This window comes from Salmo salar, unplaced genomic scaffold (assembly GCF_965601325.2).
Source record: "Salmo salar unplaced genomic scaffold, fSalSal1 ptg000645l, whole genome shotgun sequence".
Lineage (NCBI taxonomy): Eukaryota > Metazoa > Chordata > Actinopteri > Salmoniformes > Salmonidae > Salmo > Salmo salar.
Genome location: NW_027675450.1, coordinates 341,570 through 359,906, shown reverse-complemented (window position 1 = coordinate 359,906; position 18,337 = coordinate 341,570). Strand labels below are relative to the sequence as shown.

The following is an 18,337-nucleotide window of genomic DNA, read 5'->3' as shown; positions in this document are numbered from 1 at the left end:
TAAGGTTAGGATTAAGGTTAGGGTTAGGTTTAAAATCACATTTTAAGAAGATCAATTGTAGAAATAGGTGGGCATTAAGACTTTGTGGCTGTGGTACCTAGGTATGTCAGTAACCAGGAATGTGATAGATTGAACTGCAGAAATTCTTAGTGGTCATACACAGAACCACATCTGAATTCTGAATTCACATAATTGTATGATTTTTATTTACGTTTAAACGTTAAGAGAAATTTTACATTTCTCCCATCCTTATTGGAGTGTCTTGACCAAAAGACATGTTTCTGAAAAGCGGAGAATATTGCTGTTACAAGCAAATCCTTGATCCAAGGTCATCCATCTTCTTGGCCAATGGAATGCAGGGAAGGGGTGGCCGGTTTTCCCTTCTCATTAATCTCACCAGGACTCTCCCTCTCCTGCCTCTGTAATGCCGGCGTTTCCTCTTGGATTGCCTGAAAATTGGGTCGTAATTACAGAAAGAGCCCAGGGCAGATTAGTCGAAGTTGAAGCTGGAATTGGGGAAAGTAACTGACGATCTGATGTTCAAAAGTTCTTGCCGGTTATAAAAAAGGATAGCAAATACATTTCAGGAAAATAAAGTAAAGATAAATGCCAAAATAATTCCAAATAGCTCAGCTCCCAAACCACAGCCATCCAGTACAGTGCCATCTGTCTTCTCTCTGGTGTGTCTTCGTAGTAGCGGTGTTGTCACGTCCTGACCAGTAAAAGGGGTTATTTATCATTGTAGTTTGGTCAGGGCGTGGCAGGGGGTGTTAGGGTTTTTGGTTTATGTTTTATGTTATCTATTTCTATGTGTTTATCTAGCTTTTCTATGTTAGTTTTGTCAATGACCTCCAATTAGAAGCAGCTGGTTATTGTTGTCTCTAATTGGAGGCCATATTTAGTTGTGTTTGTTTTCACGTGTGTTTTGTGGCAGGTTGTTTCCAGTATAGTCTGTGCACCTTACTGGACTGTTATCGTTGTCTCTAATTGGAGGCCATATTTAGTTGGGTGTGTTTTGTGGCTGGTTGTTTCCAGTATAGTCTGTGCACCTTACTGGACTGTTATCGTTGTCTCTAATTGGAGGCCATATTTAGTTGGGTGTGTTTTGTGGCTGGTTGTTTCCAGTATAGTCTGTGCACCTTACTGGACTGTTATCGTTGTCTCTAATTGGAGGCCATATTTAGTTGGGTGTGTTTTGTGGCTGGTTGTTTCCAGTATAGTCTGTGCACCTTACTGGACTGTTATCGTTGTCTCTAATTGGAGGCCATATTTAGTTGGGTGTGTTTTGTGGCTGGTTGTTTCCAGTATAGTCTGTGCACCTTACTGGACTGTTATCGTTGTCTCTAATTGGAGGCCATATTTAGTTGGGTGTGTTTTGTGGCTGGTTGTTTCCAGTATAGTCTGTGCACCTTACTGGACTGTTATCGTTGTCTCTAATTGGAGGCCATATTTAGTTGGGTGTGTTTTGTGGCTGGTTGTTTCCAGTATAGTCTGTGCACCTTACTGGACTGTTATCGTTGTCTCTAATTGGAGGCCATATTTAGTTGGGTGTGTTTTGTGGCTGGTTGTTTCCAGTATAGTCTGTGCTCCTTACTGGACTGTTATCGTCGTCTGTTTATTTCGTGATTAAGTGTTTTCTTTAATAAATAAGAAGATGAGCACTTTACCCGCTGCATTTTGGTCCACTCCTTACAACACCTGTGACAGGTGTGGCCTAATGTTATGATAATGTCTCATTCATTGGGTAATTCATTATGGGATACAAAATATGGATCTATCTATATTCTACAGTAAATTGGGCACCACCTATCATTGATGGTGTATTCAGTTCCGGGGTGGTGTATTCAGTTCCCGGGGTGGTGTATTCAGTTCCGGGGTGGTGTATTCAGTCCCGGGGTGGTGTATTCAGTTCCGGGGTGGTGTATTCAGTCCCGGAGTGGTGTATTCAGTTCCCGGGTGGTGTGTTCAGTTCCCGGGTGGTGTATTCAGTTCCCGGGTGGTGTATTCAGTTCCGGGGTGGTGTATTCAGTTCCCGGGGTGGTGTATTCAGTCCCGGGGTGGTGTATTCAGTTCCGGGGTGGTGTATTCAGTTCCGGGGTGGTGTATTCAGTTCTGGGGTGGTGTATTCAGTTCCCGGGTGGTGTATTCAGTTCCCGGGGTGGTGTATTCAGTTCCCGGGTGGTGTATTCAGTTCCCGGGGTGGTGTATTCAGTTCCGGGTTGGTGTATTCAGTTCCCGGGTGGTGTATTCAGTTCCGGGGGTGGTGTATTCAGTTCCGGGTTGGTGTATTCAGTTCCCGGGTGGTGTATTCAGTTCCGGGTTGGTGTATTCAGTTCCCCGGGTGGTGTATTCAGTTCCGGGGTGGTGTATTCAGTTCCGGGTTGGTGTATTCAGTTCCCGGGTGGTGTATTCAGTTCCGGGGGTGGTGTATTCAGTCCCGGGGTGGTGTATTCAGTTCCCGGGGTGGTGTATTCAGTTCCGGGGTGGTGTATTCAGTTCCGGGGTGGTGTATTCAGTTCTGGGGTGGTGTATTCAGTCCCGGGGTGGTGTATTCAGTTCCCGGGGTGGTGTATTCAGTCCCGGGGTGGTGTATTCGTCCAACTGAGATCAAAGTGAAAGCAGAGGACAATTGTTAAAATTCCAATATTGGTGTTTGGCCTCCACTCATTGAGATCAGGGATGATCAATAAGCAAGAGCGCTTTCCAGTTACCAACTATGCTAACGTCTGAGCAGCAGAAGGATTTCCAGTTACCAACTATGCTAACGTCTGAGCAGCAGAAGGATTTCCAGTTACCAACTATGCTAACGTCTGAGCAGCAGAAGGATTTCCAGTTACCAACTATGCTAACGTCTGAGCAGCAGAAGGATTTCCAGTTACCAACTATGCTAACGTCTGAGCAGCAGAAGGATTTCCAGTTACCAACTATGCTAACGTCTGAGCAGCAGAAGGATTTCCAGTTACCAGCTATGCTAACGTCTGAGCAGCAGAAGGATTTCCAGTTACCAACTATGCTAACGTCTGAGCAGCAGAAGGATTTCCAGTTACCAACTATGCTAACGTCTGAGCAGCAGAAGGATTTCGGTCGGCCGTGGCAATTATTTGTGCCTGTCTTTCATAGTTCAGTTGGAATGGACAATGAGAGTGGGGCTAGTTTCTGAGTCTCCCTGCCTGATTGGCTGAAACATTCCATGGTCTCTCTTAGCACGAGGTCACGCTGCCCCAGGAGGAGAGTCTCTTTCCTTAGGGAATTGAATATTGTTCCGTTATCGATGGATACATCCTTTGTGCAACCGGGAAAGGTGGGTCATTGTTCAGGGCATAATGTTCCCTACATAACGATACAAAACATGACATGTTCTCCTTGAAATACAGAGAAGTTATTCACAACAGGGAGAATGCACAATATCATTTTCAAATGTCTACAGCACACAATGATCACAGCATGCACCAGTGCACTTCTTGCCTCACAGCCTTATGTAATGATTTCTCCCACACAGCAGGGTTTTTCGGTGTCCTTGTAGAGCACAGCGAGCCATTTGGTGGGCCCCTGCTGTTACGGTGCCATCCTGTCCTGGATAAAATGTTTGAAGTGGATGTTCTGCCGTTTACTGGCCCTCTGGAGCATTATGGCTGGGTTGTGTCATGTCTTTTCATCTCTACCGTTGTCATGCCGATGGGCGAGTAGATCTGTATTGGGTATGGTCTACTGTTGTCATGCCGACGGGCGAGTAGATCTGTATTGGGTATGGTCTACTGTTGTCATGCCGACGGGCGAGTAGATCTACTGTTGTCATGCCGACGGGCGAGTAGATCTGTATTGGGTATGGTCTACCGTTGTCATGCCGACGGGCGAGTAGAGTTGTATTGGGTATGGTCTACTGTTGTCATGCCGACGGGCGAGTAGATCTGTATTGGGTATGGTCTACTGTTGTCATGCCGACGGGCGAGTAGATCTACTGTTGTCATGCCGACGGGCGAGTAGATCTGTATTGGGTATGGTCTACCGTTGTCATGCCGACGGGCGAGTAGAGCTGTATTGGGTATGGTCTACTGTTGTCATGCCGACGGGCGAGTAGAGCTGTATTGGGTATGGTCTACCGTTGTCATGCCGACGGGCGAGTAGAGCTGTATTGGGTATGGTCTACTGTTGTCATGCCGACGGGCGAGTAGAGTTGTATTGGGTATGGTCTACTGTTGTCATGCCGACGGGCGAGTAGAGCTGTATTGGGTATGGTCTACTGTTGTCATGCCGACGGGCGAGTAGAGCTGTATTGGGTATGGTCTACTGTTGTCATGCCGACGGGCGAGTAGAGCTGTATTGGGTATGGTCTACTGTTGTCATGCCGACGGGCGAGTAGAGCTGTATTGGGTATGGTCTACTGTTGTCATGCCGACGGGCGAGTAGAGCTGTATTGGGTATGGTCTACCAACTGCAAGGCATTTGGAATTGGCCTGGTCTTTCGTCAGCACCACATCCCTACATTGGCATAAACACTTTGTTTAATTGTCCCACTGAAAAATGTAACTTTATCCCAGTAATCGGTTTTCAGAAGACGACGGTGGGTTTTCCTATAACTTCTCACCTCGTCTCCTTTTATATTTTCTGTTGACCAACTCCCCAGTCCCTGATGACAAGCAAACCCATAATATAATGCTGCCACCACAATACTAATATACATGTTTATGCCAAAGACACACCAGAATGGCTTTCCAAGAGGTGTTGAGTGTTCCTGGGTGGTCCGGTCTCAGTCCTGACTTAAATTTGCTTGAAAATCAGAGACAAGGTTTGAATAATGCTATCCATCCAATCCATGTCTCAAGGCTTATAAATCCTTCTCTAACCCGTCTCCTCCCCTTCATCTACACTGATTGAAGTGGATTTAACAGGTGACATCAATAAGGGATCATAGCTTTCACCTGGATTCACCTGGTCAGTCTATGTTGTTGAAAGAGCAGGTGTTCCTGATGTTTTGTACACTCGGTGTATCTACAGTAAGTTTGGACACACCTACTCATTCCAGGGTTTTTCTTTATTTTTACTATTTTATACATTGTAGAATAATAGTGAAGACATCAACACTATGAAATAACACATATGGAATCATGTAGTAACCAAAAAAGTGCTAAACAAATCTAAATAATTTTTATATTTGAGATTCTTCAAAGTAGCCACCCTTTGCCAGGGGTGAACAGGCAGTGGCTCGGGTGGTTGTTGTCCTTGATGATCTTTTTGGCCTTCCTGTGACATCGGGTGCTGTAGGTGTCCTGGAGGGCAGGTAGTTTGCCCCCGGTGATGTGTTGTGCAGATCGCACCACCCTCTGGAGAGCCCTGCGGTTGAGGGCGGAGCAGTTGCCGTACCAGGCAGTGATGCAGCCTGACAGGATGCTCTCAATTGTGCATCTGTAAAAGTTTGAGGGTTTTAGGTGACAAGACACATTTCTTCAGCCTCCTGAGTTTGAAGAGGCACTGTTGCACTTTCTTCGCCACACTGTCTGTGTGGGTGGACCATTTCAGTTAGTCCATGATGTGTATGCCAAGGAACTTAAAACTTTGATATGCTGACTGCAGAAATGTCCACCAGAACAGTTGCCAGAGAATCAAATGCTAATTTCTTTACCATAACCCGCTTACAATGCCGTTTTGGAGAAATTGGCAGTACACTACATATTCAAAAGTACACCCCTTCAAATTAGTGGATTCGTCTATTTCAGCCACACCTGTTGCTGACAGGAGTATAAAATCAAGCAGACAGCCATACAATCTCCATAGAAAAACATTGGCAGTAAAATGGCCTGTACTGAAGAGCTCAGTGACCTTCAACGTGGCATCGTCATAGGATGCCACCTTTCCAACAAGTCAGTTTGGCAAATTTCTGCTCTGCTAGAGCTGCCCCGATCAACTGTAAGTGCTGTTATTGTGAAGTGGGAACATCTAGGAGCAACAACGGCTCAGCTGCGAAGTGGTAGGCCACACAAGCTCATAGAATGGGACCGCTGAGTGCTGAAGCACATAGCGCTTAAATATCATCTGTCCTCAGTTGCAACACTCACTACCGAGTTCCAAGCTGCCTCAAGAAGCAATGTCAGCACAATAACTGTTCGTCTGTTCATGAAGTGGGTTTCCATTGCCGAGCAGCCGCACACAAGCCTAAGATCACCATGCGCAATACCAAGCGTCAGCTGGAGGGGTGTAAAGCTCGACGCCATTGGACTCTGGAGCAGCGGAAACACGTTCTCTGGAATGATGAATCCCGCTTTACCATCTGGCAGTCTGACAAATCTGGGTTTGGCGGATGCCAGGAGGATGCTATCTGCCCCAATGCATATTGCCAACTGTAAAGTTTGGTGGAGGAATAATGGTCTGGGTCTGTTTTTCATGGTTCGGGCCCCTTATTTCTGGTGAAGGGAAATCTTAATGCTACAGCATGACAATGCCCCCGTGCACAAAGCGAGGTCCATACAGTCATCAATCAAATGTATTTATAAAGCCCTTTTTACATCAGCAGATGCCACAAAGTGCTTATACAGAAACCCAGCATAAAAACCCCAAACCGCAATCAATGCAGATGTTGAAGCACGGTGGCTAGGAAAAACTCCCTAGAAAGGCAGAAACCTAAGAAGAAACTTAGAGAGGAACCAGGCTCTGAGAGGTGGCCAGTCCTCTACTGGCTGTACTGGGTAGAGAGGAACCAGGCTCTGAGGGGTGGCCAGTCCTCTTCTGGCTGTACTGGGTAGAGAGGAACCAGGCTCTGAGAGGTGGCCAGTCCTCTACTGGCTGTACTGAGTAGACCAGAGGAACCAGGCTCTGAGGGGTGGCCAGTCCTCTTCTGGCTGTACTGGGTAGACCAGAGGAACCAGGCTCTGAGGGGTGGCCAGTCCTCTTCTGGCTGTACTGGGTAGAGAGGAACCAGGCTCTGAGGGGTGGCCAGTCCTCAACTGACTGTACTGGGTGGATATTATAAGCGTTTATGGTCATTAAGGCCAGATTGTTTTTTTAAGATGTTCAAACATTCATAGATGACCAGCAGGGTTAAAGAATATTCCCAGTGGTTGTAGAGGGCGCAACAGGTCAGCACCTCAGGAGTAAATGTCAGTTGGCTTTTCATAGCCGAGCATTCAGAGGTCAAGACAATATTTTATTTTTTATTTTTTCACCTTTATTTAAACAGGTAAGCTAGTGGAGAACAAGTTCTCCTTTACAACTGCGACCTGGCCAAGATAAAGCAAAGCAGTGCGACACAAACACAGAGTTACACATGGAATAAACAAGCGTACAGTCAATAACACAATAGAAAAAAAAGAAAGTCTATATACAGTGTGTGCAAATGGCATGAGGAGGTAAGGTAATAAATAGGCCATGGTAGTGAGGTAATTACAATTTAGCAAATTAACACTGGAGTGATAGATGAGCAGATGATGATGTGCAAGTAGAAATACTGGTGTGCAAAAGAGCAGAAAGTAAATAAAAACAATATGTGGATGAGGTAGGTAGATTGGGTGGGCTATTTACAGATGGGCTATGTACAGCTGCAGCGATCGGTTAGCTGCTCAGATAGCTGATGTTTAAAGTTAGTGAGGGAAATATAAGTCTCCAGCTTCAGCGATTTTTGCAATTCATTCCAGTCATTGGCAGCAGAGAACTGGAAGGAAAGGCAGCCAAAGGAGGTGTTGGCTTTGGGGATGACCAGTGAGATATACCTGCAGGAGCGCCTGCTACGGATGGGTGTTGTTATCGTGACCAGTGAGATATACCTGCTGGAGCGCGTGCTACGGGTGGGGGGGGGGGGGGGGAGTCCGGGAAACAGGTCAGGGTTCCAGAGCCGCAGGCAGAACAGTTGAAACTGAAGCAGCAGCACAACCAGGTTGACTGGAGACAATCAGGAGTCATCAGGCCAGGTGGTCCTGAGGCATGGTCCTAGAGCTCAGGTCCTCTGGGTGGGGAAGGGGGTCCTAGGGCTCAGGTCCTCTGGGTGGGGACGGGGTATAGAGAGAATTAGAGGGAGCAAACTTTAATTCACACAGGACACCAGATAAGACAGTGTCCCACTGACTATTGCAGCATAGATACTGGAGGTTGAGACGGGGGGACGACGACACTGTGGCCCCGTCTGACGATACCCCTGGACAGGGCCAACCAGGCAGGATATAACCCCACCCACTTTGCCAACAGATCACCAACGTACTAACCTGAGACAAGGCTGAGCCCACGAAGATCTCCTCCACCGCACGAGCCCGAGCGGGCGCAAGACAGGAAGATCACGTCGGTGACTCAACCCACTCAAGTCGAGCACATCAAAGCCTGACACAATGTGACGCACCTCTCCTAGGGGCGGCATGGAAGAGCACTAGTAAGCCAGTGACTCAGCCCCCGTAATAGGGTCAGAGGCAGAGAATCCAAGTGGAGAGAGGGGAGCCGGCTAGGCAGAGACAGCAAGGGTGGTTCGTCCTTCCAGTGCATTGCTGTTCACCTTCGCACCCCTGGCCCAGACTGCACTCATAGGACCTACTGAAGAGATGATTCTTCAGTAAAGACTTAAAGGTCAAGACCAAGTCTGCGTCTCTCACATGGATAGGCAGACCATTCCATAAGAATGTAGCTCTAAAGTAGAAAGACCTGCCTCCAGCTGTTTGCTTAGAAATTCTAGGGACAATAAGGAGTCCTGCATCTTGTGACCGTAGCGTCAAAATCAAATCAAATGTATTTATATAGCCCTTCGTACATCAGCTGATATCTCAAAGTGCTGTACAGAAACCCAGCCTAAAACCCCAAACAGCAAGCAATGCATGTGAAAGAAGCATGGTGGCTAGGAAAAACTCCCTAGAAAGGCCAAAAACCTAGGAAGAAACCTAGAGAGGAACCAGGCTATGAGGGGTGGCCAGTCCTCTTCTGGCTGTGCCGGGTGGATATTATAACAGAACATGGTCAAGATGTTAAAATGTTCATAAATGACCAGCGTGGTCAAATAATAATAATCATAGTAGTTGTCGAGGGTGCAACAAGCACGTCCGGTGAACAGGTCAGGGTTCCATAGCCGCAGGCAGAACAGTTGAAACTGGAGCAGCAGCACGGCCAGGTGGACTGGGGACAGCAAGGAGTCATCATGCCAGGTAGTCCTGAGGCATGGTCCTAGGGCTCAGGTCCTCCGAGAGAAAGAAAGAAAGAGAGAAAGAGAGAATTAGAGAGAGCATATTTAAATTCACACAGGACACCGGATAAGACAAGAGAAATTCTCCAGATGTAACAGACTGACCCTAGCCCCCCGACACATAAACTACTGCAGCATAAATACTGGAGGCCGAGACAGGAGGGATCAGAAGACACTGTGGCCCCATCCGATGAAACCCCCGGACAGGGCCAAACTGCTGTACATACGTGTAGGCATGTACAGCAGGACCAAATTGGAGGCAATTTTGGCGCTTCACCATGTTTCATTGAAATGTACAGCTGTGTGTCGTCCACATAGCAGTGAAAGTTGACATTGTGTTTCTGAATGACATCACCAAGAGGCAGAATATATAGTGATAACAGTATTGGTCCTAAAACAGAACCTTGAGGAACACCGAAACTTACAATTGATTTGTCAGATGACAAACCATCCACAGAGACAAACTGTAATCTTTCCAACGGATACGACCCAAACCAGAGAAGAACTTGTTTTTTGTAGACCAATTAGGATTTGTTGATCAATGTTGTCAAAAGCAGCACTAAGGTCAAATGCAAAGCCTTGGTCTGATGCCATTAAAAGGTAATTTACCACCTTCATGAGTGCAGTCTAGACTGAAGCATTTCGTATACATTATTTGTCTTCTGGAAGGCAGTAAGTTGCTGCACAACAGCTTTTTCAAAAAAATGTTGAGAGGAATGGGAGATTTGCTATACCGTAGGCCTTGAAATACATCCACAGGTACACCTCCAATTGACTCAAATTATGTCAATTAGCCTATCAGAAGCTTCTAAAGCCATGACATCATTTTCTGGAATTTTCCAAGCTGTTTAAAGGCACCAGTCAACTTAGTGTATGTAAACTTCTGACCCACTGGAATTGTGATACAGTGAATTATAAGTGAAGTAATCTGTCTGTAAACAATTGTTAGAAAAATAACTTGTGTCGTGCACAAAGTAGATGTCCCAACCGACTTGCCAAAACTATAGTTTGTTTTAAGAAGAAATTTGTGGAGTGGTTGAAAAAATGAGTTTTAATGACTCCAACCTTAGTGGATGTAAACTTCCCACTTCAACTGTATCTTGTTATTGTGTATATATATATATTATATATTATTATTGTATGCTGTTATAGTTGGCTACACCACCAGTGATATATCGGGTGTTATTGTATATATATATATTATATTTATATTATTATTGTATGCTGTTATAGTTGGCTACACCACCAGTGATCTGGTCTTCATGTGGATGGCAGACCCAGTGATATATCGGGTGTTATTGTGTATATATATATATATATATATTATTATTGTATGCTGTTATAGTTGGCTACACCACCAGTGATCTGGTCTTCATGTGGGACCCAGTGATATATATGGTGTTATTGTATATATATATATATATATATTATTGTATGCTGTTATAGTTGGCTACACCACCAGTGATCTGGTCTTCATGTGGATGGCAGACCCAGTGATATATCGGGTGTTATTGTATATATATATATTATATTTATATTATTATTGTATGCTGTTATAGTTGGCTACACAACCAGTGATCTGGTCTTCATGTGGATGGCAGACCCAGTGATATATCGGGTGTTATTGTATATATATATATTATATTATTATTGTATGCTGTTATAGTTGGCTACACCACCAGTGATCTGGTCTTCATGTGGGACCCAGTGATATATCGGGTGTTATTGTATATATATATATATATATATATATTATTGTATGCTGTTATAGTTGGCTACACAACCAGTGATCTGGTCTTCATGTGGGACCCAGTGATATATATGGTGTTATTGTATATATATATATTATATTTATATTATTATTGTATGCTGTTATAGTTGGCTACACCACCAGTGATATATCGGGTGTTATTGTATCTTGTTATAGACCACCAGTGATCTGGTCTTCATGTGGATGGCAGACCCAGTGATATATCGGGTGTTATTGTATATATATATATATATATATATATATTATTGTATGCTGTTATAGTTGGCTACACAACCAGTGATCTGGTCTTCATGTGGATGGCAGACCCAGTGATATATCGGGTGTTATTGTATATATATATATTATATTTATATTATTATTGTATGCTGTTATAGTTGGCTACACCACCAGTGATATATCGGGTGTTATTGTATCTTGTTATAGACCACCAGTGATCTGGTCTTCATGTGGATGGCAGACCCAGTGATATATCGGGTGTTATTGTATATATATATATATATATATATATTATTGTATGCTGTTATAGTTGGCTACACAACCAGTGATCTGGTCTTCATGTGGATGGCAGACCCAGTGATATATCGGGTGTTATTGTATATATATATATTATATTATTATTGTATGTTGTTATATTATATTTATATTATTATTGTATCTTGTTATAGACCACCAGTGATCTGGTCTTCATGTGGATGGCAGACCCAGTGATATATCGGGTGTTATTGTATATATATATATATATATATATTATTGTATGCTGTTATAGTTGGCTACACAACCAGTGATCTGGTCTTCATGTGGGACCCAGTGATATATCGGGTGTTATTGTATATATATATATATATATATTATTGTATGCTGTTATAGTTGGCTACACAACCAGTGATCTGGTCTTCATGTGGGACCCAGTGATATATCGGGTGTTATTGTGTATATATATATATATATATATATATATTATTGTATGCTGTTATAGTTGGCTACACAACCAGTGATCTGGTCTTCATGTGGGACCCAGTGATATATATGGTGTTATTGTATATATATATATATTATTATATTATTATTGTATGTTGTTATATTATATTTATATTATTATTGTATCTTGTTATAGACCACCAGTGATCTGGTCTTCATGTGGATGGCAGACCCAGTGATATATCGGGTGTTATTGTATATATATATATTATATTTATATTATTATTGTATGCTGTTATAGTTGGCTACACCACCAGTGATCTGGTCTTCATGTGGATGGCAGACCCAGTGATATATCGGGTGTTATTGTATATATATTATATTTATATTATTATTGTATGCTGTTATAGTTGGCTACACCACCAGTGATCTGGTCTTCATGTGGATGGCAGACCCAGTGATATATCGGGTGTTATTGTATATATATATATAATATTATTATTGTATGCTGTTATAGTTGGCTACACCACCAGTGATCTGGTCTTCATGTGGATGGCAGACCCAGTGCAGATGGATGAAATCGCTCTGCCTCAGTTTGACATCAAACAGCAAGAGATCGAGTACGGAAACTGCACCAAATTCTACCAAGGAACAGGTACCACACACACACGCACACGCACACGCACACGCACACGCACACGCACACACACACACACGCACACACACACACACACACCACTACTGCGAGTACTGCAAATACTTGAATAGGGCACTGAACATTGCTATCTTCTTATAAAGCTGTAGACTTCTTTTGAAGAACCCTAACCCTGTGTGTGTGTGTGTGTGTGTGTGTGTGTGTGTGTGTGTGTGTGTGTGTGTGTGTGTGTGTGTGTGTGTGTGTGTGTGTGTGTGTGTGTGTGTGTGTAGGTTACTACACCTGTGTGGAGGTGATCTTTACATTAAGGAGACAGGTGGGCTTCTATATGATGGGAGTCTACGCCCCCACCCTTCTCATCGTGGTTCTCTCCTGGCTGTCCTTCTGGATCAACCCTGATGCCAGCGCTGCCAGGGTTCCTCTGGGTATGATCTGTAACCTTTAACCCTAACCCTTCTGGATCAGCCCTGATGCCAGCGCTGCCAGGGTTCCTCTGGGTATGATCTGTAACCTTTAACCCTAACCCTTCTGTATCAGCCCTGATGCCAGCGCTGCCAGGGTTCCTCTGGGTATGATCTGTAACCTTTAACCCTAACCCTTCTGGATCAGCCCTGATGCCAGCGCTGCCAGGGTTCCTCTGGGTATGATCTGTAACCTTTAACCCTAACCCTTCTGTATCAGCCCTGATGCCAGCGCTGCCAGGGTTCCTCTGGGTATGATCTGTAACCTTTAACCCTAACCCTTCTGTATCAGCCCTGATGCCAGCGCTGCCAGGGTTCCTCTGGGTATGATCTGTAACCTTTAACCCTAACCCTTCTGTATCAGCCCTGATGCCAGCGCTGCCAGGGTTCCTCTGGGTATGATCTGTAACCTTTAACCCTAACCCTTCTGGATCAGCCCTGATGCCAGCGCTGCCAGGGTTCCTCTGGGTATGATCTGTAACCTTTAACCCTAACCCTTCTGTATCAGCCCTGATGCCAGCGCTGCCAGGGTTCCTCTGGGTATGATCTGTAACCTTTAACCCTAACCCTTCTGTATCAGCCCTGATGCCAGCGCTGCCAGGGTTCCTCTGGGTATGATCTGTAACCTTTAACCCTAACCCTTCTGTATCAGCCCTGATGCCAGCGCTGCCAGGGTTCCTCTGGGTATGATCTGTAACCTTTAACCCTAACCCTTCTGTATCAGCCCTGATGGCAGCGCTGCCAGGGTTCCTCTGGGTATGATCTGTAACCTTTAACCCTAACCCTTCTGTATCAGCCCTGATGGCAGCGCTGCCAGGGTTCCTCTGGGTATGATCTGTAACCTTTAACCCTAACCCTCCTGTATCAGCCCTGATGCCAGCGCTGCCAGGGTTCCTCAGGGTATGATCTGTAACCTTTAACCCTAACCCTCCTGTATCAGCCCTGATGCCAGCGCTGCCAGGGTTCCTCTGGGTATGATCTGTAACCTTTAACCCTACCGTGGAAGAGGTTTGTTCTGTCTGTTTGTAGGCTCAGTCTATCCATCTATCCATCCGTCCATCCGTCCATCTGTCCATTCATCCAGAGCGCTGTCAGCAGGTCAGTCTGGGGACACCAAGAGACGATCATGACATCATCACAATATATCACGACATCATCACAATATGATATCACGACATCATCACAATATGATATCACGACATCATCACAATATATGATATCACGTCATCATCACAATATGATGTCACGACATCATCACAATATGATATCACGACATCATCACAATACGATATCACGACATCATCACAATACGATATCACGACATCATCACAATACGATATCACGACATCATCACAATACGATATCACGACATCATCACAATACGATGTCACGACATCATCACAATACGATATCACGACATCATCACAATACGATATCACGACATCATCACAATATGATATCACGACATCATCACAATATGATGTCACGACATCATCACAATACGATGTCACGACATCATCACAATACGATGTCACGACATCATCACAATACGATGTCACGACATCATCACAATACGATATCACGACATCATCACAATATGATATCACGACATCATCACAATACGATGTCACGACATCATCACAATACGATGTCACGACATCATCACAATACGATGTCACGACATCATCACAATACGATATCACGACATCATCACAATACGATGTCACGACATCATCACAATACGATGTCACGACATCATCACAATATGATATCGCAATAAGAAATCATAAACTTACATCATCATACCATGACATCAGTAGATATGTCTGTCTGTCTGTCTCTGATGTCGCTGTCTGTCTCTGATGTCGCTGTCTGTCTTTCTGTCTCGAATGCCTCTGTCTGTCTGTCTTTCTAACTCTAATGTCTTTGTCTGTCTGTCTCTAATGTGTCTTTCTGTCTGTCTCTAATGTATATGTCTGTCTCTCTAGGTATCCTGTCTGTCCTGTCCCTGTCCAGTGAGTCCATGTCTCTGGCGTCAGCGCTTCCTAAGGTCTCCTATGTGAAGGCGATAGACATCTGGCTCATCGCATGTCTGCTGTTCGGCTTCGCTTCACTGGTGGAGTATGCAGTGGTACAGGTCAGAGACACAGACACACAAACAGCTGGGTGTTTACATGGTGTGTGGAAATCTCTTTTTGGAATCACAATTCAATTCAATGAAATAACAAAAACTCTCTCCCTCTCTCTCTCTCTCTCTCTCTCTCTCTCCCTCCCTCCCTCCCTGCCTCTCTCTCCATCCCTCTCTCTCTCTGTGTGTCTCTGTGTCTCTCTCTCTCTCTGTCTCTCTCTCTCTGTGTGTCTCTGTGTCTCTCTCTCTCTGTGTCTCTCTCTCTGTGTCTCTCTCTCTCTCTCTCTCGCTCTTCCCTCCCTCCCTCCCTCCCTCCCTCCCTCCAGGTCATGTTAAACAGCCCTAGGCGTATAGAAGAGGAGAAGTCTAAGATGGCATCTAAAGAGAAGGCTCTGAGAGAGAAAGAGGGGAAGAAGACTCCTTCTAAAACCAACACTGTCAACGGGACCGGAGGAACGCCCATTCATCACGTTAGCACTCTGCAGGCAAGACTACTCTACCGTGTGGGTGTGTTAGGGTTAGGGTTAGGTTAGGGTTAGGGTTAGGGGTTAGGGTTAGGTTAGGGTTAGGGTGAGGTTAGGGTTAGCGTTAGTGGTTAGGGTTAGGGTTAGGTTAGGGTTAGGTTAGGGTTAGGTTAGGTTAGGTTAGGTTAGGTTAGGTTAGGTTAGGTTAGGGTTAGGTTAGGGTTAGGTTAGGGTTAGGGTTAGGGTTAGGTTAGGTTAGGTTAGGGTTAGGTTAGGGTTAGGGTTAGGGTTAGGTTAGGGTTAGGGTTAGGTTAGGGTTAGGTTAGGGTTAGGGTTAGGGTTATTGCAACAGGTCACAACACCTGCTGCTGTGATGTACAAACATTATTTGGCACAGACAACAGCGTTAAGGGCAAGAAGGTAGAGACAACAATACATCACATTTGTGGTCCTGGCAACTGGAACACCATTATCTTTGTCTTACTGAGATTCACTGTCAGGGCCCAGGTCTGACAGGGCCCAGGTCTGACAGGGCCCAGGTCAGACAGAATCTGTGCAGAAGATCTATCTGCTGCTGTAGACCCTCCTGGGTTGGGAACAGAAGATCTATCTGCTGCTGTAGACCCTCCTGGGTTGGGAACAGAAGATCTATCTGCTGCTGTAGACCCTCCTGGGTTGGGAACAGAAGATCTATCTGCTGCTGTAGACCCTCCTGGGTTGGGAACAGAAGATCTATCTGCTGCTGTAGACCCTCCTGGGTTGGGAACAGAATATCTATCTGCTGCTGTAGACCCTCCTGGGTTGGGAACTGAAGCACCAGATCATCAACAGTAGACATTTGACATCAGATTCTAGTATCAAATCAAATCAAATGTATTTATAAAGCCCTTCTTGCATCAGCTGATATCTCAAAGTGCTGTACAGAAACCCAGCCTAAAACCCCAAACAGCAAGCAATGCAGGTGTAGAAGCACGTAGTAGGGTGAGGCCGGGTGCTGCAGACTGTTCTAGTGCCCTCGCCAAGTCATTGATATATATGTTGAAGAGGGTGGGGCTTTAGCTGCATCCCTGTCTCACCCCACGGCCCTGTGGAAAGAAATGTGTGTTTCTTGCCAATTTTAACCACACACTTGTTGTTTATGTACATGGATTTTATAATGCCGTATGTGTTTTCCCCCCAACACCACTTTCCATCAAATTGTATAGCAGACCTTCACACCAAATTGAGTCGAAAGCTTTTTTTTAAATCAACAAAGCATGAAAAGACTTTGCCTTTGTTTTGGTTTGTTTGTTAGCCAATTAGGGTGTGCAGGGTGAATACGTGGTCTGTCGTTTACAGTAATTTGGTGAAAAGCCAATTTGACATTTGCTCATTACATTGTTTTCACTGAGGAAATGTACAATAAAATTTTAAGGATGTTCCCAACATTGCTTTCTCTGTAACTCTCTCTCTGTATCTCTCTCTCTCTCTCTCTCTCTCTCCTGATCATTTACTTCCTACACATCTCTCTTTTACTGCTGTCCTAACATTACTGGTGTGTCTCTGTCTGTGTCTGTAGGTGGTGGAGACCCGCTGTAAGAAGGTGTGTACATCTAAGTCAGACCTCCGCTCTAATGACTTCAGCATCGTGGGATCTCTCCCCAGAGACTTTGAGCTTTCTAACTTTGACTGCTACGGCAAGCCCATTGAGGTTACCGGGGCAACCGGCAAATCACAGGCCAAGAACAACAAGAAGGCCCCGCCCCCTAAACCTGTCATCCCCGCTGCAGCCAAACGCATCGACCTGTACGCACGCGCTCTGTTCCCCTTCAGTTTCCTCTTCTTCAACGTCATATACTGGTCTGTCTACTTGTAGGTAGGGAGGGAGAGAGGGAGGGAGGGAGGGAGGGAGGGAGGGAGGGAGGGAGAGAGGGAGAGAGGGAGGGAGGGAGGGAGGAGGGCAGGAGAGAGGGAGGGAGGGAGGAGGGCGGGAGGGCGGGAGGGAGGGAGGGAGGGAGGGAGGGAGGGAGGGAGGGAGAGAGGGAGAGAGGGAGGGAGGGAGAGAGGGAGGGAGGGAGGGAGGGAGGGAGGGAGGGAGGGAGGGAGAGAGAGGGAGAGAGAGGGAGGGAGGGAGGGAGGAGGGCGGGAGAGAGGGAAGGTGTGTGTGTGTGTGTGTGTGTGTGTGTGTGTGTGTGGTGTGTGTGTGTGTGTGTGTGTTAATATCTGAGAATGTCAGTTGGTATTCCCATCTTTTATAATAACATAATTTACTACTTTATCTGACCTGTAATCCCTGACCCCTGACCCCTGACCCCTTGCCCAATCCTACATTGAAGAGGTTGGTTTCCCAGACTCAGATACCCCAACATGTAGAAGTGATCTTAGATTAGAACTAATTCTATATGGCTTGGCTTCCTCTATGTACTAACCGCATGTTTATATAGCAGACTACAGGCAGGCAGGCAGGCAGGCAGGCAGACAGACAGACAGACAGACAGACAGACAGACAGACAGACAGACAGACAGACAGACAGACAGACAGACAGACAGACAGACAGACAGACAGGCAGGCAGACAGACAGACAGACAGACAGACAGGCAGGCAGACAGAGAAACACAGACAGGCCTCCAGAGTGGCGCAGTAGTCTAAGGCTGTGCCACTAGAGATTCTGGGTTGAAGTCCAGTCTCTATTGCAGCTGGCTGCGACCGGGAGACCCATGGGGCGGCGTACAATTGGCCCAGCGTCGTCTGGGTTAGGGGAGGGTTTGGCCAGCAGGGATGTTCTTGTTCCATCGCGCACTAGCGACTCCTG

At 45.5% G+C, this 18,337-nt stretch overlaps 1 protein-coding gene across 1 annotated transcript in view; it reads left to right on the top strand.

Moving 5' to 3' along the window:
* LOC123724029 (glycine receptor subunit beta) overlaps window positions 1–17,401 on the top strand; it is a 54,795-nt gene extending 37,394 nt beyond the window's left edge. The window contains exons 7-11 of the mRNA XM_082972306.1: window positions 12,355–12,492; window positions 12,765–12,917; window positions 14,942–15,090; window positions 15,408–15,566; window positions 17,104–17,401. Coding sequence (XP_082828432.1) covers window positions 12,355–12,492; window positions 12,765–12,917; window positions 14,942–15,090; window positions 15,408–15,566; window positions 17,104–17,400 — 896 coding nt within the window. The 3' untranslated portion in view covers window position 17,401. The remainder of the gene's footprint in view (window positions 1–12,354; window positions 12,493–12,764; window positions 12,918–14,941; window positions 15,091–15,407; window positions 15,567–17,103) is intronic.
* Window positions 17,402–18,337: the final 936 nt, after the last annotated feature.